This window comes from Jatropha curcas, chromosome 11 (assembly GCF_041381405.1).
Source record: "Jatropha curcas cultivar XTBG-Jc1 chromosome 11, XTBG_Jcur_1.0, whole genome shotgun sequence".
Classification (NCBI taxonomy): Eukaryota; Viridiplantae; Streptophyta; class Magnoliopsida; order Malpighiales; family Euphorbiaceae; genus Jatropha; species Jatropha curcas.
The window spans coordinates 19947913-19970120 of NC_143161.1; the positions used below are offsets into that span (position 1 = coordinate 19947913).

General features: G+C 32.8%; 3 protein-coding genes across 3 annotated transcripts; 1 reads left to right on the forward strand and 2 right to left on the reverse strand.

Moving 5' to 3' along the window:
- Positions 1 to 291: 291 nt before the first annotated feature.
- On the forward strand, positions 292 to 1044 carry LOC105640961 (uncharacterized). Its single transcript, XM_012225386.1, has one exon. It carries the CDS (start codon positions 292 to 294, stop codon positions 1042 to 1044), a length of 753 nt encoding a protein of 250 aa, XP_012080776.1.
- A 5282-nt stretch (positions 1045 to 6326) lies between these two features.
- On the reverse strand, positions 6327 to 8311 carry XTH30 (xyloglucan endotransglucosylase/hydrolase 30). The gene is made up of 4 exons (XM_012225387.4): positions 8016 to 8311; positions 7835 to 7935; positions 7517 to 7725; positions 6327 to 6910 (listed from the first exon to the last, which is right to left on the reverse strand). The coding sequence occupies exons 1-4, from the start codon at positions 8209 to 8211 to the stop codon at positions 6391 to 6393; spliced, it is 1026 nt and encodes a 341-aa protein (XP_012080777.1). The 5' UTR covers positions 8212 to 8311; the 3' UTR covers positions 6327 to 6390.
- Positions 8312 to 11695: 3384 nt separating this feature from the next.
- LOC105640956 (beta-casein (DUF760)) lies at positions 11696 to 18881 on the reverse strand. The gene is made up of 3 exons (XM_089716522.1): positions 18652 to 18881; positions 17974 to 18248; positions 11696 to 12739 (listed from the first exon to the last, which is right to left on the reverse strand). Exons 1-3 carry the CDS (start codon positions 18772 to 18774, stop codon positions 11920 to 11922), a joined length of 1218 nt encoding a protein of 405 aa, XP_089572648.1. The 5' UTR covers positions 18775 to 18881; the 3' UTR covers positions 11696 to 11919.
- Between the last annotated feature and the right edge of the window lie 3327 nt (positions 18882 to 22208).

Below are 22208 nucleotides of genomic sequence, written 5' to 3' on the forward strand. Positions count from 1 at the left end.
TTTTTAACCAGTCAAAACACTAAAAACTACTTAAAAAATTATTGTCAAACACAACCTTGGTCATGAGTTTGAACCAATGGACCATCAATTTTTTTTATAAATTTATAATAATTAAAATATAAAACTGGAAAAATTGCGTTTTAATTCTCTTACAATTATTGGTTTGGGTTTCATCTCTATCTCTCTCTCTTTCTCATATGAGGAGTTAGGTTGCGTCTTCTCTTGTGACAAGTTTTGTTTCATTCATTATTTATTTTGTATGTCTGATTGTTTTCCTTCCGATGTTCTACTATGGAGGAGAGTAACATCTCAGTGGAAATGGGAAACCTTTCGGTTGATGGAGAAGGGGAAGGAGGGCTGGCATATGGCGAGGAGTTGACAAAAACAAATAGTTACTGTTTATATTTGGTTAGACGATTTTTAGCAAAACAGGTAATTAATTATAATGCAATGACACAAATAATGACATTTCTCTGGACACCTACACTAGGGATACAGCCGAAGGAATTGAATGGTAGGCTTTATATCTATCAATTTTGCCATGAGTATGATCTCAATCATATTATCGAGATGAGTCCTTGGATGTTCGATAATCACCTACTACTTTTGGAAAAAATGGAGGGCCATAACCACCCTATGGAGGTTCCTTTATTTTATACTCGAATATGGGTGCAAGTGCATGATTTGCAGGTTGGCTTTATGTCTGAGAGGGTGATGCGGGATATCGGGGAAGTAATAGGTGAATTTGTTTCTACAAATCTAAATAACTTTACTAGAATGTGGAAATCCTATATGCGAATTCGCGTTCGTCTTGATGTTTGGAAACCTTTCCGAAAAGGTGTTAGGCTTAAACATATGCGTGGTGAATGGTTTTGCGCATCGTTCAAATATGAGAGACTACTAAGTTTATGTTTCATCTGCAGCCTAATGGGACATACTGAGTGTTTTTGCCTAAAACATATTGAGGTTGCTCCGGTTCAGGCAGTTCGAATGTATTCTGTGGATATTCAAGCTCCAAATTGTCATTCACAAATGACTATTTAGAGCCAAATTGTTGCATATTGCATCGATGTCGGTTGGGGATGATGCCGGAAACAGTAGAATGTCCGATATTGGAAATCCCAGATTTTTTAGGATGTCAGTGGGTTTCAAAAATTTCAAATGGAGACAGGTAGAGAAATTGGCAGCATGAATCAAGGCAAGGAATCTAGGGAGATCGCGAAAATGAGTCCCGTTCACACTCTATTTCTTCACAGGGTCTTAAGGATGGGTTGGTCTTTAGTATCCTAAAAGAAAAAGAATATGCCTAGAGCATGATTCAACGGAGGCCAAAATAATAACACTACTATTGAAGTGTCTTTTGATCCAAAAAAAGTTGCAGTGACAGGTATTAGTTCCCAAGTCCGTCAAAAGAAATGAGTTGTCTTAGTTGGAACTGTCGGGGGCTTGGAAATCCCATGCAGTTCAAGCCTTACTAGAAATTATAAGAGAGAAGAGTCCAAACTTTATTTTTCTTATTGAAACATTGTGTTTCCAAAATAAAGTTAATGAAATAAAAAATATTTTGGGTTCTAATTAATGATTGTATTGTGATTGATGTGTGGGGCATAGCAGTGGTTTAGCTCTTTTATGGAGAAACATTAATATGGTTACTCCCTTCAACCTTTCTTCTTAATGCATTGATGTGGAAGTTAAGGTTACTGATCTTGGTAGATGGAGATTAACAAGATTTATGGAAATCCATACCGATCAAGACATAGTGAATATTGGAATCTTTTGCTAAATCTGGCGAGATATAGTTTTGTACCTTGGATTTGCCTAGGGGGCTTTAATGATATTTTGGTAGTACATGAGAAACATGGAGGACAGAGACAAACTTCTTTAATTCAAGGCTTTCGTTAGGCTATTTCTGATGTACAATTATTTGATTTTCCTATGAAGGGGATATAAATTTACATGGAAATATGGTAAAGGATTTGAGAATTAGCTAGAGGAGAAACTTGATCGAGTTCTTTCTTCTCATTCTTGGCATTCTTTATTTCCACATACGCTAGCTTACACCCTAGATCACTCATCTTCAGATCACTTAACAATCTTTATGGAAGTCCTTTCTTACATACCGAGAACCCAAGCTGCTAGGTTTAAGTTTGAGAATTCCTGGATACAAGAGCCTCAAATGTCACCAACTTATTACTGAGTCTTGGTTATTTAATTCTTCTTTAGATATTTTTGATAAGATGACGAGATGTGGTGAAGCACTATATCTCTGGGGATTGGATTTACAAATCTGCACAAGACTCAGCTTCAAAGTTACCACCGTGTTATGAAGGAGCTTCGGAGTTCATGGGTTTTAAAGGATGTTGCTCGATTTAAAGAGGCCAAACATAATTTTCATAATCTTCTTAACGATTGAGATATTAAATGGAAGCAACACGCAAAAGTCTTCTAGTTTAAGGAAGAAGATTCGAATACTCGATTCTTCCATGCCATGGCAACGTCACGTCAACTCGATATCTCGACTGCAAGATGGGGCGGGGGTTTAGAAGGAGGGTAGCAATGGAATGGAGGCAATGATTACAGAGTATTTTTTAGCCCATCTTTACAATGCAACTTGGTAATACCGAACATGTTATCACTCAATGCTCCTTCTTGTGTTTCTAATGCTGATAATGATTTTTTAACTGCTCCTTATATGATGGAAGAGTCCATAGAGCTGTTTTTAGCATGAGGCCGGATAAATCACCAAGTTTTGATGGATTTAATACGGTTTTTATCAAAATTATTAGGATGTTATTGGTGGTGATATAGCACAAGCTTGTATTAATTTTTTGCAAGATGGTCATTTTCGTGCAAGGGTGAAAAAGACAGCCTTTTCTGTTGATTTTGAAAAAGACTACTCCAAAGAGTATGGATGATCTAAGACTGTTTGCACTATGTAATGTGCTTTTATCAAATTATGAGTAAGATGAGTGCTAATAGATTACAAACTTTCCTTCCTCGAATTATTTCATCCACTCAATGTGTGTTTTTTGGAGGCTGTATTATTCATGATAATAGTATTATTGCATTTGAGCTGATGCATTATTTTAATAGAAAGAGAAGAGTTCAGGATGAGTACGCAGCTTTGAAATTAGATATTAGCAAGCTGTATGATCGCATGGAGTGGGGTGCCTTTATTTATGATATTCTTTTAAAGATGAGTTTCTCAGTTCAATGGGTATCTATGATAATGCATTGTATTTCATATGTGCAATATAAAGCAATTCGTCAAGGTAAGGAGTTTGGCCTAATTTTTCCTACCAAAGGACTGCAGCAAGACGATTCTTTATCGCCGTACCTTTTCATTCTTTGCGCGGAGGGTTTTCGTGCCTTATTTCTTTTCATATTGCTACTGGCTCTCTCCATGGTTGTAGTCTAATAAGAGGTCCCCCAAAGATATCTCACCTATTCTTTGCTGACGACATTTCGCTAATCTTTAAAGCAAATTGTAATGCCTTATTTCTAGACATTTATAGATCCATGTCATGGTTGTGAATTGACACATATTTTGACACGGTCCACATACTGTTATCTTGAAGCGCAATATGCACCTCTATTTATGATATTCTTTTAAAGATGAGTTTCTCAGTTCAATGGGTATCTATGATAATGCATTGTATTTCATATGTGCAATATAAAGCAATTCGTCAAGGTAAGGAGCTTGGCCTAATTTTTCCTACCAAAGGACTGCAGCAAGACGATTCTTTATCGCCGTACCTTTTCATTCTTTGCGCGGAGGGTTTTCGTGCCTTATTTCTTTTCATATTGCTACTGGCTCTCTCCATGGTTATAGTATAATAAGAGGTCTCCCAAAGATATCTCACCTATTCTTTGCTGACGACATTTCACTAATCTTTAAAGCAAATTGTAATGCCTTATTTCTAGACATTTATAGATCCATGTCATGGTTGTGAATTGACACATATTTTGACACGGTCCACATACTGTTATCTTGAAGCGCAATATGCACCTTTATTTATGATATTCTTTTAAAGATGAGTTTCTCAGTTCAATGGGTATCTATGATAATGCATTGTATTTCATATGTGCAATATAAAGCAATTCGTCAAGGTAAGGAGCTTGGCCTAATTTTTCCTACCAAAGGACTGCAGCAAGATGATTCTTTATCGCCGTACCTTTTCATTCTTTGCGCGAAGGGTTTTCGTGCCTTATTTCTTTTCATATTGCTACTGGCTCTCTCCATGGTTGTAGTATAATAAGAGGTCCACCAAAGATATCTCACCTATTCTTTGCTGACGACATTTCGCTAATCTTTAAAGCAAATTGTAATGCCTTATTTCTAGACATTTATAGATCCATGTCATGGTTGTGAATTGACACATATTTTGACACGGTCCACATACTGTTATCTTGAAGTGCAATATACACCTTTATTTATGATATTCTTTTAAAGATGAGTTTCTCAGTTCAATGGGTATTTATGATAATGCATTGTATTTCATATGTGCAATATAAAGCAATTCGTCAAGGTAAGGAGCTTGGCCTAATTTTTCCTACCAAAGGACTGCAGCAAGACGATTCTTTATCGCCGTACCTTTTCATTCTTTGCGCGGAGGGTTTTCGTGCCTTATTTCTTTTCATATTGCTACTGGCTCTCTCCATGGTTGTAGTATAATAAGAGGTCCCCCAAAGATATCTCACCTATTCTTTGCTGACGACATTTCGCTAATCTTTAAAGCAAATTGTAATGCCTTATTTCTAGACATTTATAGATCCATGTCATGGTTGTGAATTGACACATATTTTGACACGGTCCACATACTGTTATCTTGAAGCGCAATATGCACCTTTATTTATGATATTCTTTTAAAGATGAGTTTCTCAGTTCAATGGGTATCTATGATAATGCATTGTATTTCATATGTGCAATATAAAGCAATTCGTCAAGGTAAGGAGCTTGGCCTAATTTTTCCTACCAAAGGACTGCAGCAAGACGATTCTTTATCGCCGTACCTTTTCATTCTTTGCGCGGAGGGTTTTCGTGCCTTATTTCTTTTCATATTGCTACTGGCTCTCTCCATGGTTGTAGTATAATAAGAGGTCCCCCAAAGATATCTCACCTATTCTTTGCTGACGACATTTCGCTAATCTTTAAAGCAAATTGTAATGCCTTATTTCTAGACATTTATAGATCCATGTCATGGTTGTGAATTGACACATATTTTGACGCGGTCCACATACTGTTATCTTGAAGCGCAATATGCACACTTGCTGAACAATCAACTCTTATTTAACTTTTATGATTTCGATTTTTATCCTTTGTCACAATAAATAATATGATACCTACATTCACCATCCATATCCTTTCTAGATGATTTTGTTTTTTTGCAATATCAAAACCGTTAATTCTTCTATGCTTCAAGTAAAAATCATATAACCTATTTACTATTGGAAACACCATCTCGACTCTCAATCCCTCCTTGTTATCACTTGAAAATATATCTTCCTCTCTTATTCATTCCATGACATGACCATCATCGGTCTTTCCACTATTACTTACAATATTCGCATCAACAATCATCCATGTCAACACTAAAAATTTCCTCTATGAAAACGTCTCGAGTAATATCATTTACATTCTCCATCACTAGAAGACAGAACCTTCCTAAGTCAAAATACATATTTACCAAGTAAATTACTTTCTAAGTTAATATCATAACAATGCTCAAGCATGAGCATAAACTTTATGCATATCTTCCATCATGAGCTCATGGGCATGCAAAGGGTTTGTTCCCTACATTAAATGCAGCCCCAAAATTGCACTTACAATGGTTGCCCCTTCTCCACGTATCTCAAGTTTATTTTGTTTCCATGCAATCTCATTCTCCATTGCATATATGCCTAGTTGTTAAAGAAGATTTTGCCCCAAAATCATTCTTGCGGCTAATAACAACTGCCATTATTAGTTATAAAAACTGACATTTAATGCCAAGTTTCCCTAGAAAAACAAAACACTGGACCCAATAAACCTTTTCCCATAGGTTATCCTTTCTAATTGTTAAGGGTTATAACTGTCAAATATCACTGCCTTAAAAGAATGAGAAAAATATAACATATATAAATATACCAGTGATTAACTCGCGCGATATGTAAATTATATGATTTTTATATTTTTTAATCGGATATGTTTTTAAAAAAAAAAAATCAATTAGAGTGAAAAATAAAAGATTAAATGCCACATCATCGTTTCTATACTCTAACATATAAAATATATTTATATAGATGGTATCGCATAGCAGATTATTGATGAGAGGATAACACGAATCTAATTGCAATTTAGATTATTATTATTATTATGGTACAAAGAAAGGCCAACACTTGACATTAAAATTAGATAGTACGGTCATCCACATGAGGTCGGCCCCGACGCCTTGACCGGCGTTTGTGACTTTGATGGCTACCGCCGAATTTCAATCTTCCAGTGTCCTTGAATCGTTCCTTCTCAATGGGATCAATTACACATTCCGGTGGCGGCACGGAGTACCTTAATGTATCATAACAGTAAGAATAATACATAAGACGTTGACGAAATCTACGCATAGCCATGCGTTGCCTGCGTGTGATTGTGGCATACTCTGCACTCTCCAGCCTTGCATTGCTCTCGGAGCAGCTCGTAGAAGCTACTGGAAATTGCTGAATTGGATCGACAGGGCAACCTTCTATCACTAGATCCTTGTATTCGGACACAAATGGTGCATATTTATAATTAACCTTGTACCGTCCGCCTGAGGTTGCCCAATTTGAGGCATCCCATATTGTGGCATACAAGGACATTGGCTTTGATGGATATTCGCTGCCCATTTCGCTGGTGCGCAACACTTCTCGGATTGGAACATCATCAATGAAAAATCTGAACATTTACAAATATATTTTATTTTCTAATTAATCGAATATTCATATTTATCACACCAAACCCTCCTATATATTTATGAGATTCAAATCCTAAATAATCAGAAATTAGAATATCCAGATATCATTGCTAGAAATAATAATATATATTTTCTAGAAAGAAAAAAGAAAACTAAGATATGAATATATGTAATTAATTATTATAAAATAATTATATAATTTAATGTGAAATTATAATTTGATTACTACCTAATAAAAAGATTTTAGAATTAAAATCACAAAACCAAACTAATAATTATATAAAAAGATCCAAAAGCAGCCTACCAAGTAGTGAAGTTGAACCTTGTCCATTAGTTCATACAAACATCCCACACGCAACTCCAAACTTTTCTCCCTTTATTTCCGTGTCTCTTGTTTGATCATAATAACACCTCAATACAGAAAACATATATCCTTTTTTCCTATATTCTTTATTTATACCGATTTTTCCTTATTAGATATATATATTGGCCGAAACTGGTAAATTATTTATTTGTTTTTAACAGGTTAATTGGAAATCAATCAATTAGATTAAAAGAGAAAAAAAAAAAAAAAAAAGTTTACTTACATGATTTTGTATTCTGTCCAGAGAATGCTGTATCGGTGGAACTCCTTGGAGGGATCGAACCATAATCGATATCTCTCTTCTCTGCCATGGCTTGTGCTGCCATTTCCATACAAGTTCGTCTGAAACCTCCATGGCTTCCCTTCTACGTTTCCTAAGAACTCAAAGTCTAATTCATCGTGCGTCTTCTCAAACACGTCTTGGTTTGATGTCTATATACCAAATATAAAATTAAGGTTTTATATATTTTTGATTTTAAAATCTGAGTAACAGATATATATATATATATATATATATATACACACACACACATGAACGTACATAAAATGCAACGCATAAGCCGGCTGTGTAATCCGATGGTAACTTGATGTTGGCGCTAAAGAATCCATACTTGTACATTTTTGAAGAAATAAAACCAGAACCTGAATTTCCAAATAGAAATAAATGATTCATATAAAAGAATATATTTGTTGTAATTAGAGAGACAGACAGACAGACAGACCTGTGAAGCGGTCAAGGAGAAGACGGACACTCCTGCCATTGGGAGAGCGAACGAGATTGCCATCGCCGAAGAGAGGAGCGTAACCCTCGTCGAACGATATGGTTGTGAGGTTAAAAGCCTCAATATTCGCAAACCCATAAGAAGAAATTAAAATAAGGAGAGAGAAGAGAGAATGGCATGGCATTGGCAATTCCATTTTATTTTTTTCTTCTTATTATCAGCCCCTTTTCTTTCTTTCTTTCTTTCTTTCTTTCTTTCTTTCCTTCTTTTTGCTCTTCTCTCTCCTCAATCCTAATTTCTACTTGCTTTCCTTCCAAGTTTTTATATACGAATACAACGGTCTTAGTCTGCTGTTTGTACTTCTCGGTATGTACATATTGTTTGGTTTTTTATACGTTAATTTCAGATAAGACATATCTATGTGTATAGTACCACTCATAAACTAAGTCAATTTTCGAATGATATCTTGAAAATTTTTTCATGTTTTATCTTTTATTTTTCCTTAATGAATAATAAAAAATACTATTGTTATAAGTTAAAAATGTATTTTTAATATATAGATGGATTCATAATCGGAATGAAATCCATAAACTAAAAATATGTATTGGCACTAATTTTAATAGAAAAAACTAAAAGTTTATATTTCTGACTCGGCTTTTATTAAGATCAATTAGAAATAACAAAAAAACTATTCTGAATTGATTGAATTGTATCGATTTGATTTTTTTTTTTTTTTTAACACTAATTGGTTAAATTCAATTTTCATCTTAAAAATTTTGGTTTATTCGATTGGCAGTGGTGGTTTAATAGGGACCCAACTACCTTCTAGTAAGGTTGAAACTATATATGTATTAGGTGATGACTGCTACATATATATATATATATAAGACGGTTGTTCCGGTTTGGTTAGTAATAATTGGGGATTATATTAAAAATTATTTTATTTTTTATTTTTAATTTCAATGAATGAGTATCTATCAAGGATTAGACAATAAATAACTGAGAAAATATATATTTTAATATATATTTGAAGCGGTTGCTCATCGGTTTTGTTCTGATGATGTAATATAGATCGTAAGGTGACAACCAAGATGATGAAGATGGGAGTTTTATCTTTAACAACAGATTCCATGCAAAAGGTTTTAACTTTCAGGTTGGACATGGTCTGGCATTACCATGCAAATTTAGAGATGAACTCACAAAAGTTGAGTTCCTGTGATTTTGTAGACAGGGATGAAGCCAAAAATCACAATTAATTGAGAAAGGCAAAAACTGCATATATGCTTGTTGGAACCTCATGATTGTAGGAATCCCAGATTATAAAAAATAAATTAATTTAATTATTTTTTGTAATTTTTTAAATATATATATATATATATATATATATTTTTTTTTTTTTTTTTTTTCTTTCTAGGACTAATCTATGTGTATAAATATGATTTTTCCTCAAAAAATATAAGATACAGAATTTTGTGTCAAACGTGGGAGCTGCATAATAAATACAAAACTTATTTTGGGGTCAAGCTTCTAAGCGGCGCCAATAGGATTAGGAGGGTGTGTTGACTGTTGCCGCCCACGTCAAAAGGCGTACCATCTACCGTTAGTTATTGGACTAGGCCCAAACTTTTTAGGTCCCATCCCGATGCGATTTTCCACCTTCAATCAATCCTATTCCTTCATTTCATTCTTTGCACCCTAAAATGGACCTTATTTCCCTAAAATCACCATCAATTTTTTATTAGTCAGTTTCATGAATTTCTGTGCATAGCTCTTATTTAATTGTCACATTTAAAAAAAAATAGAAAAATTAATATTAATGTCTATTTGATATGTGGTATTAAAAAAATAAATAGATATTATTTAGCCCAACTTCTATTTCTAGATGGTTTGTTAAATAATATGGAGATTTATTACTTTTTTAGTAATTAGTTGAATATTAAATTGTAGGGCCCGACAAAAAAAAAAGAGAGAATGAAAGATGATTCAAAACTAAACCATTGAAGAGATATTTTAAAAATTCAACATCTATAAAGTATCTCCAGTGCTAATGTAAATTGTGATTGATGTGACTTGGAATAAAAGGTGTGACTGGTAATGTGAATTGTAATTGATATGTCATATGTAATAAAAGGTGTGAATGATAATGTGGCTGAATGTCTATCTATAGACGTTGAATTTTAAAAATCTTTCTCCAATGCACTATTTTCACATCCTCTTACATCCTCTTTCTTTTTTTCTTTTATGGGTTCATAATTTGATATACAACCAATTAGGGATGACTACAGTTTGGTTTCAAATTGAAACCTAACCAATCAAAATTGGCAATAAATTGTAATCCATGGTTCTAGTTCTAAAATCGTAATCGGAATCGTAAATTTAAGGTTCGATTTCGGTTTTTCATTTTCTGAAATCGAAATTGGCGGTTTTGGTTTAAAATCAGTAGTTCCGATTTGAAACCATGAAAAATATATTCTTAAAAAAACTCTCAACTTATTTTTTATTTTATCTAGTTTTTCAAAGTAATATTTAAGAATTTTTATTAAATTGATTTAGTTTTTTTTTTCAATAGTAATATTTCTTCTTATTATTTATTCAAGCTACAAATTTAAAAACAATATTTTAAAAAGTTTAAAATATATTATTTAGTTTTGGTTCAAAATCGGAAAGAAACCAAAACCGACAGTTCCAAAATCATCTTAAAAACCATCTAAAAATGGTTCGATTCCGATTCCACCTTTTTAATAAGCAGAATCGGCTGTTTTAAAACCGAAACCGATGGTTCTAGAACCATGGTCATGCTTACAGCCAATCATTATAGAGTAATAAATGCTCACATTGTCTATTTATTTTAAAAATTCAATATTTATAACAGCATCCCCAATGCTGATGTGAATTGTTGCTCATATATCATATAAAATATAAGATGTGAATAGTGATTAGGCTGAATGTCTATTTATAAACATTAAATTTTAAAAGCTCTCCAATGCACTACTTTCAAAACCTTTAGAAATATACTGTCAATCAATATAGATCAATAAATGTCCATATTCTCTGAGAGGCCCTTTAGAAATAGAAGGTAGTAGTAGACAATATCTATTTATTTAAAAAAAAAAAAGATTTTTCTATTTGTCTAATGTGACAGTTAAATAAAAGTAATCCACGTTAGCATTGAAATGCTCTAAATAGACATTTACACATTCAAATGCTCTAAATATACATTTAACTGCATAATCATTCGTACCTTCTATTTTATAGGACAAAATCGCCACCTTCTATACAGCCCCAATTCACATTAGTATTAGCATTGGAGACGGTTTTAGCTCTCAAAATAAATGTCCACATTCCTCGCATTATACAGACTACATAGAATTTGGTGCACGATCACTTTCGATTGCATCCATTGCGCCCACATGCATCAAAGAGAAAAAATGGTATCCTCTTCCATAAACTCCGATTGGGTCTCATTTGGTCCTAATTGGAAGAGTACACTAATTTTCAAAACCCTAATTGGATAAATAATGGAAGTCGTCTTTCAAATTGATCACAGTAAGTTAACCCGTCGGTAGCTTCCATAATCAATCAATAATTTTGCATGAGTGAGAAATTTGTACACAACGCATAATGACATGATCCAATAAAACCCTAATTCGATAAAGAATTCATCCCAACTTTCAGAGATATTTTGCTGCTTGAAGAAAGATTTCTATACTTGCTTTGTAAGTATAAACAAATTAATAGCATTGAGGACCTACTAATACATCATGCCCCCATCATCCATCTCAATTATATATATATATATATATATATATATTGCAATTTACCTGCCAAACAGAAAAAAAATACAAAAAGACCCAGCATCACTAATTTACAAAGCAACAAGAATGCAAAACCAAATAAAACGTCTTCAGCTGTTAAGAAAATGGTATTTTGATTCAACATAGCTTTCTGCATCCCATAGGAATGATCCAAACGCTACCGCTTCCAGAACTAACATAGTCAATCCAGAGAAAGTCATTGAAATCACTTCGTCATTAGCTGTATCAATCGAACCATCCTCCATAACCCTTATGTCAGGCCTGCCAAATAGTGCTTGAGTTTGCTTTTCAATCAAAGACATGACTTCCTTGGATCTTATGGTGGCATATCTTTGAAGTGTCTCTGCATCCAGATACATCACATAGGATCTCAGTCTATTTGACTTTTCTCTACTTGTATCTATGAACCCCTCATCACTATAATCTCCATCATCAGGTTGAATCCTTATCAAAGAATCTGAATCCCAAAACCAGTTAACCGGACTTGGATCATCATCATATATTCTCCGGCTTTCATCAAAACCCTTGGGAAGGGTATTCATGGTTCTCTCTAGCTGAAACCGTTGATCAACTCTTCTGAGGAAATACCCATACATTATAGATGCAGCATACAACTTTCCGAGTTTTATTTTGCTAATTTGAACAATAGTATCAATAGGGCCTACTAATCTATCTCCCAGCACAAGAGTTAAGTGGCTCTGAATCATTTCAAAGGCTTCTGGAGAATGAACAGATTCTAATTTTTGTTCCTGGTTTGGCCAAAAATCCACTCTTCCAGTAGGATCTGAGCTTGCTGATATTTTTGGGATCATTGAAATGCCGTTATCTAAAAATTTTTGCACTATCAAAGAGTAAATGATCTCCTCCAATGCATTCCGCCTTTCCTTCTCCCTCACTTCCGCTATTCTTCTGGAATTTTTATTACCAGATATTCAGTGAATAAATCAAAATGTTAAACTAATTGCAGAAGAATCATCCATATCAATGAATAATATCCAGAATAGGTGAGCTACACTATGTTTTGAAAAGTCTAGCCTTTTAAACAAGTGGACACCTTAAACCTTAAGTTTAGATGCCTAATTAATTTTGATAGGATAATACACTGTTCTTAGTTCAGATTTTCCAATTCTCAATCAACTATCTGTGCAAGTGTGTAAGGGGGTTTGATGATCCTTTCCTGCATTGGAATTTATGGTTCTCTCTCCATATGATAATTTGTGCCTGTCTTTAGCTAGATTTTCACCAACTTATGGCAAAGAAGGAGATTTGTAACTGGAGTTACAATGGCATCGCCATGAGCTCAAGGGCATCACTATAATGATGAAGGCTCACAATCTGCCATGAGAGCTCAGCAGCTCTTACCAATACCACCCTCTCTGTCCCTTTGCCTGCTCATCCACCATCTCCCTCTTGACCTTCTCTCTTATTCACCCACATATATCAAACACTTACACTGTGTACTTGTAAATTTTGTATAATAGTCTAATTTGATTATATTTTGTAAATTTGTGAATGGTGTTTGTTTTTAGTATAATTCATTATTTTTCACAAGTTTCATGCTTATAGTAAAATCTGAAAGGAATGTTCTTATGGTTCAATTCCAATAATGGGAATAACTTGAAAATAAAATTGATTGTCAATACCTAAAATAATATGGGGTTACAATGCTTTTTTATTTTATTTTATTTTTCTATTGATGAGCCAAATTCAAAGTATAATAATTAATTTAAGCATAAATTCCACCACCATGATATTCAATGATGGGTCAAGTTTTTAATATTTGTTGTTATTATTAAAACAGAATAAGCAGCACAAATTATTATATTTTATAATAATTCTGTATATATTAATTATTTAGCATATTGAAACAAATTCAGTGTTATGGTTAAATATAAATATTAGATGGAAACTGTTCGGAAAATTATAAATTAGAATATTTACATTCAAAAAAATTATAACATGTTATTCATATGCACCCTAATTTGATTCAATAAATCAATAACAAAGATTTACTTTTCAGTTTCAAATTGATCTTCCAATTTTTATATTTTCTTTGTACGCTCCTAATGTTGGGAGAGGTCACAATGACTCTGTTAATGAGCAACCTTTGCTCATTAAATTACTACTTTTCTTTTATACTGTCTTCTCTTTTATCATTATTTTTATGTTTCTTTCTTTCTATTGTTTTATTGTATTTTACATGGACACTAAGCTTAGTTAGACATTCATATCGAAAATAATTGCATTCAAGTTTTTTTTTTTTTTTTCACAATTAAGTTCCTGAACGAACAAATTAGTTCTTACCAAATATATTTGGATGGATTTACTTGCGAAAAATACTAAACTAGATTACTTTTACCCCTATAAATAGGGCTGCACACGACATGTTATAACCCGACCTAATTTGAGTGACCCAACCCAACCTGGGTTTGAAATATAATGGGTTGGGTTGGTCAGGTCATCTTTATAATTCATTGATTGAATTGGGTCAAAGGCTCACTAATGAACCTTCAAACCCGACCCAAGCCATAAATAATATCAAATATATATGTGTGTAATTATGAATTATTTCAGTTAACTTAATTTGGTTTATAATTTAAATATAAAGAATAAATAATTCACATATTTATTAGGTCTTGCTTTTAAATTGTTGCTTTTTTCTATAGTAGAATCTTATTTTGAAATGTTATTAATGGAACATATTTGTAGTTTAAAACTTATTATGTAATTAAGTTACTAAATATCTCTAACTTTTTATGTATTTATAATTAGAAAATTTAATTCTCCATTGCTGTTGCTTATTATTATTCCACTGACTTCATTCATCTGTTTCATCTCCATCACCTCCTCCCTTTCTTTGTATTACCTTCTGTCTCTTTTTCACCTTACAATATATTTCTGCTTTAAATCTTTACCACTATCGAAATCACCACTTCTATAACTTCTCTAACACCAAACTACTTTGAAAACGAAAAATCAATCTTCACAAATATCACAACATTTTCCACTTATTTCTATTACATTCATATACAAAAAAAACATTCCGCAATTCTTGCTTGTTCCATTATCAAGAAAATGCAACAAGTTAACATTCCACAAAAGGACCTGATGGGATGCCAAGAAAATGTGAGAAAGAAGTGAATAGAAGATTGTTTGGTGGAAACTCTAGCAATTCGGAACAATGACAAGTTAGCATTCTGAAGTATTGACAGCCACGGGGGGGAGAATTAGGACTTAGGGCCTAGTCTAGTTATTATTTGCTAACCAGAGAATTTAGAGACGGAAAGGAGATGTTTGCATGCTGAGAAAATCAGCAGGTACGACGAGAGAAAAAGAAAAGGTTATAGATCGATAGGAAAAAGAGAGAGACTTAGAACAGAGATAAGAGGAAAAATATCTGATTTGGATTATTCAATTATCTAACAAGCAAATTACAGAAACACATTATTTGTACTGATAAGCTTGTATTTACAATTACAGCAAACACACTTTTAACAAAGCTACAGAAATAGGACTCAAAAAGCCCAATTATAAATAATTATAACAAGAATTCAGTAATGTTAGTGAACACACATCTCAAATAAAATAATTATTGTGCTACTAGTTTTGAGATTCGGTTATTATTTTATAGCATCAAAGCAGTTGACTGAGCATTTTAGGGTTTATATCTAGAGAAGCAGACATTATGCTGATGGAAGTTCATTAGAGTGGAAAAAGAAGTTGATGACTACTTCATGTCATTGTTGTGCAAGAAAATTACTATTGGGGGGTAATCTCTACTCTGTTTTTGGCCCCACCTCTGGTTACCAAGATGATGGGGTAATCAAGAGTGCTCTACAACAGTCTGGAAAGGTCTAACAATGCTCTAGTATAGAACGGTTTGGAAGTTCCAAAATGTTTTAAAAGCTTGAGAAGTTAAGCATAATGGTGTAGAATGGGTAAAATACACAATGGTCACCAAACTATATACTTAGTATCAATAAAATTCTTAAGTTTGATATCTTATGTTATAGTCACTAAACTTTGATTTCAATGAGAATTCACTGGAATAATGTTAGACATAGAATATTTCATAAAAAAAGGATGGCTATGAAAGAATAATGGAGAGAGAGGAAGAAGAAAATTAATACAATGTAGAGTGATTTCGTTTACCCTTTTTCTTTTTCAACTTGTTTCATTTGAGTGGACATTATTTGCTAACAAAATTGATAGGTATATCCCAAATTAGCTTTCGAGAGAAAATGCAATTTTTTTAAAAATCAAAAATTTCATTTTCAGTGTCATGCTAATACTTCCAGTCACCGGATTGCAATAGATAACCTCCCATTGAAAAAATAATCAAAGTTTATACAAATTGAAGTTAAATGACCAAGTAAAAGTTCGGTGTCATTGATGTAATTTACCTACATAGAATATTCTTGGATATGCTATTATGGTGTGAGCTAGTCTAGTGTGCAAGATTCTATACTGATATGGAGAGATATAGATGTCTATATGGATATGAAGAATATGGAACACTGTACAAGTGTATAGAAACTGCTATTGATGTGCACAAAAATCTAAATACTTAATAATGGAAGGTAGATCATACTAATGATCACCTAACTTTGCACTCAATTTTAGTACATCAAGAGATTGGCTATGAGTTTGTGGGAACATATATTGCATTCCTTCACCTCAAGGAAAAGCTCATTAGAAAAAGAAGCCAAAGAAACGAGAGGGTAATATTGGTTGAGAAACTTTATAGAGAAAAATAATTGTGTTTTTAGTCTCCAATTCCAACGACAACTGCTTGCTCTCTTTATATGGTCAAACCCTTACTATCTACTAACGAGTTACAAAACCACATGGTCAACACATTACATAACTTATTACTACATTCCTAACATACCTATCCTGTATTGCTTGGTTGCCCATTTAAAAGAGATGATCTGGTGAAAATTGTTATTGCTTCCCCCTGTAGTCGTCGTGCAGGACAAACGGGCCAACCAACCCACCAATGCTTTTATAGTGTGAAACATCAAGCAATTTGTGATTTTCATATGTAAAATTTAACGCAAGAAGAATGAATTTAGAATTGGACGTTGAACTTTAGCTTGTTAGGGTGAGAAAAGACAAGAATTTTTTTTTTTTTTTTTTTTGGGGGGGGGGGAGGGGTGGTGGTGGAGAGGGGCTGTGAACAGCATCCAAGGTATTGTAACAGCAGAGAAAGAAGTAAATTATAAAAAAAATAAAAAATAAAAAAAAAACAATTATCAATAGAAGGAAAGGAGGAGAAGAGACGAAACAAAGTGTGCAGGGTTTTGAACCAAATCAAAGTACTAAAAATTCATTATCAAAAGACTAAGAAAATAACTAATTAAACAGGCTCTTTATAGAGACTTAATGACCATTCTTGTCCTAAGATTAGGACTTCAGACTCAGAAAATTCCAAAACTTGCTAAATCAGAAACAAACAACTTTCAAAATAGTAAACTTTTCAAGAAAATAATCTAAATTTGTATAATTAAAAATCAAATCAAAATTACTGCATCAAGTCAATCGACCAGATAGATCGCGCATGTCATTATTCAAATGAATTATTTGAGCTCAATTTATTTCAAATTAATTAATTTTTTTTAGTAGGCCAACTCGTGAAGAGTTCAATTGAAATAGTCCAGTATTTTTTTTTTTTTTTTCTAGATGTACTAAGACAATATCAATTGCATAAATGTGATAATAAAGAAAAAATTAAGATAAATAACCAAACACATATATGTAAGTACATGAGATATAATTTTATTTTTTATTTTATTTGTGATTGCTACTTTTATAAAGACCATTATGTACAGTTTTCTGGGTGTAGAAAAGGAGACTAGAACAATCTTATGGTGGAAAATGGTGGTAGGAACAAGCTGTGATGGGAGCATGAAGTTCAAGCTCTATCATTCAGCTTATTATATCTAGTTTTGACATTATTAACTACAATGGATCATTCAAATCCAATTTACTAATATGCATAGTGCCAAACCAGAAAAAAAAAACCAAAAAATTTATACAATTTCCATCCAGGATGACAAAATATAAAAATCGATACTGTTAAAGAATTATAAATTTTGATAAGAATAGAAGACAATTTAGCAGAGAAAGTTGGAAGTACTAACTTGTAAAGGAGGTCTTGAGATGGAGGAGTTTCATCTCTCTTGGTATCTCTATCAGTTTGGAGGTTCTCAAGCTGCTGATCAACGGCTGCAGGGAGTAAATGTGGATGGGTTTGCAAAATTTGTGCCAAAAGCTGGCCAACTGGGGATTCAAACTGAAGAGGGGAGATTGGAACTGAATAATTGCTTGGATCCCCTGAGGCTCTGACAATGAAGCCTCTTTCTCGGAACTTGGTCATTCCATTTCCCAGCTTGGGCATGCCAAATGAAGGATACCTCTAGAAAAGAAAAGATTATGTAAGAGTAATCAAATTTTATGAATTTAAATTTACATGTGTAGTCCTTTGCTTTGCCTGACAAGAAAAGAAATTCCCCTCAACTAAACTTAACTATCACTTAAAGAAGCAGTTAAGCATTACCAACAAGAAAAATGCTGAATTAATAAACTTAAACTTGTGATATGACCATGAAAAAGAAGAATTCTAATATCATCAAACAAAGTATAAAAATATCAAACTTAAAATTTTCCTAGGAAATGAATTACTACATAAAATCACACAAAGAAAATGAAAGAATCAATTCAGTATCAACCAAACAGCAAAGAATTAATATTGAAGTAAATAAACGCAATCAACAATTCCTTAAAAACTTAATTATCCTTAGAGAGAGACAGAAAGATACTCTGGAAGGTGCAGAAGAGAGATAGGAGAAGGAATGCAATTGTTGCCTAAATTCGGGAGACATGAGACTTCCCGACGATGGAAGAGTTACCAAAACCTCGCTTATTGCTCCTGTCATCCGCATTCCTCTTTGCTATTCTTTTTCCCCCTTTCACTGTTATTTTCTATTTTTCGCTTGCTCGCTCGCTGGCGCTCTCAAAATATCCAGCAAGGGGGACGAAAAGTAAGAGAGACTGTGGAAGCGGAGTCTTTGTCTCGTAGAAGCTTCTGTGGTGTTTTCTTTTTTTTTTTTTTTTTTTTTTCTAATTACCAAATTGTTTTTTTTTTTTTATATTTACGAAATTTCAAAATTTTACAAAAATATATACCGTATATAAATGTGAAAATATGGAGAATAATGAAAGTTTCGATAGCGGTCTTAATGAAATTTGAATATTCTAAAATAATCTTAGTCATTATCGATTAAAAAATTATGTTTTATTAATTTTTGTCAACTTGTGTTGCAAGTGTACTCATTTTACATATCTGTGATTTAATTTTTTTTACATAAAATATATTACAAAATTATAAAAATTGATTTAATAAAAGAAAATTATAAGCCTAAATTATAATAATTGAAACTTAAAAGATCAATAAAAAAAATTTATTAAGAAAAATAATTATATTAGTATATTTTTTTTAAAAAAAAATTGTAAACACAAATAATGATAATTAGCAAACTAGAGCTTGTCTTTTATTTTATTATCTTAATATATAGTTTCACATAAAATGAAATATGAAAAATACAACGAAGATAATTATAATTTATTTAACAAAATCAAAGAAAAATATAGAGCATATAATTCAATTAGGAAATTACTATTCAAAACTAAATTACCTTTATTTTTCAACCAATAAAATTAAATTCTTCAATGATATTTTTGTCAATCAATAAAAGGATAATGATATTTTGGTGCATTTACTTGTTATTTTTTTCTATTTTGGTGTATGAATAGAAAATTATGACAATTAAGTGTTCAAACTTGTAATTTTTTTTATTTTGGTGTCTCCTGATAACATGGACTATCGAAAAAGCTAACAGGACTGATTAAGACCCACAAACACCTATATGTCCGCTTACGTGGACTGGCTATTTTTACACGTAGGACATTAGCATGGCAAAACGGTTAAAATGTCTCATTTGCCCCTCTTTAATATCTCCTCAAATACAATCCAACGCCCCCCTTTTTGACTGATCTAAATCATGATTTCATCTCTCAGTGCCTCCCTTTCTTTCTTTCTCCCCCGCTCATCCTATGTCCTTCTTAAAGATGAATTTTTAATTTTGCAAGTGTGAAATCGCATGCCTAGTTCGAACATCATGGATGGAGTTGAATCTTGGAAGGAGATTTTGTTGCTTGCGAGATTAGATTGGTTGGAAGCAGAAGGGATAAATACTTTATCAAACCTAGTAAGGTTTAGAAGCTCACTGCTAAGCAGATGTTACTGTTAAAGCCTCTTCTCTTTTCTGTAATTCTGTTTGCTTTTTTGATCAAAATCTATTTCTCTCTTATCTCTACTTCTGAAAATATATTTATTTACTTATTGTTTGCAATTATTGTTCTTTTTTCCTTTTGAACTTCATCTTCATCTTTAGGGATCCTAAATTTGTCCTTCAAATTGTTTAATTGAACTAAAGCCCTAATTCTCCAAAACCTTCAATTAACTCTGGTTCTAGGTATTAAGCTAAGCTAGCAATATGGATTTGGCATCTTACTACAAGGTGATCGTTCCTCTTTTGGTTTCTCTATCTCTTTTGGGTTTTGGTTCTCAATGTTAGTTGATTTATGGAACTTGATTTATTAATCGATTCTGGAATCGAATTTCTTTTTATATAGTTAAGAATCACTACTCGATTAGGTTACGATGTATGATGCTGTTGTATATTCTTGTTTTTAGATTATAATCTAATGCGCATTTGATGATTTTTTTTTTTAGTTTTTCCCATTTGTTTATGATTCAATTCTAACAATGTGTTGCATTTGTATTTGTGGGTCTAATTTGCAAATTGTTGGTAGTAGGGAATGGTTGGGCTTGTTTTTGGCAATGAGAGTTTTGCTTCAAATGAAGATAGGTATTTAATCAAAAAGGGGGGGTGTTGGATTGTGTTTGGGGAGATATTAAAGAGGGGCAAATAGGACATTTTATCCTTTTTGCTATGCTGGCATCCTATGTGTAAAAATAGTCAGTCCACTTAAGTAGACACGTAGGCATTTTTATGTCCCGATTAGTCCCATTAGATTTTCCAGTAGTTATGTCATCAGGAGACATCAAAATAAAAAAAAATTACAAGTTTAGACACTCAGTTGTCACAATTTTCCATTCAGACTCTAAAATAGAAAAAAAATGACCAGTACAGGCACCAAAATTAATATTATCCCATCCATAAACTTAGCATGGGCGTTTTAGGAACTGAGTTTTCCCCAATTCGTACTTTGCATATATTTAAAACAACAAATTACTTTATTTATTATGAGGATAATAAATTACTAAGGTAATTTCATTTATTAACTACTAAAATATTATTAATTAATTTATTGTAGTCATAATAATAAAAGTTAATTAAAAATTTATCCATAAAATTAAATTAGTATAAAAAGAGCAAAATAATAAATAACCTCACAAACGAAAAAAGAGAGAGAATTATAGACATCAATAAACAGTTATGTGTTATAAAACAATATAAAATTAGGGAGAGAAATAAAGGGAGAACAGAGAGAATATGGTGGAAAATGAGAGTGTATTATTCTTATTGATGAGAAACCACATATATATAGGTACATAAATAGATCTAATAGAGTTATACACAAATTAAGAAGATAGAGTACGCAATCATTATGAATACAGATTACTAGTCCGTATAAGACATTCACTGATTTCATAACACCCCACCTTAGATGTCCATTCTTCAAAGAATATGTCTCATTAAAACCTTACTAAGAAAAAACCTTATGGCAAAAAAATCTTAGTGAAAGAAAAAGAGTCCATTATTCGTTTTTTAAATACGCATTGCAATACTGTCTCATTAAAAACCTTTACCAGAAAAATCCAGTGGAAAAAATCTTGGTTAACAGAAAAAAGAGTGCAGTGCGTATTTACTTCCCCTCACGAAGATATTACTTGATGCGTCCCACATTGCCTGCGGAGTATATCCTGGGCTAGTATATAAGGCTGGGTTCAGTTCTTCCTCTACGAGCTAGCTTTTGAAGCGAAGTTAGGGGTCCAGTCTCTTGCAAGAGTCCCTTATCATTTGGTATCAGAGCTTTGGCTTCGTAAGGTCGGTGTCTCATGGGTTTCGTCAGAACGCCGACTGAGGCAGTCGGGTCTTATGGGGTTGGGGATGATGCGTCCCACATTGCCTGCGGAGTACATCCTGGGCTAGTATATAAGGCTGGATTCAGTCCTTCCTCTACGAGCTAGCTTTTGGAGCGAAGTTAGGGGTTCAGTCTCTTGCAAGAGTGCAAGAGTACTTGCAAGAGTCCCTTATCATTACTTGAGATCTTTAAGTCTACAATTTTG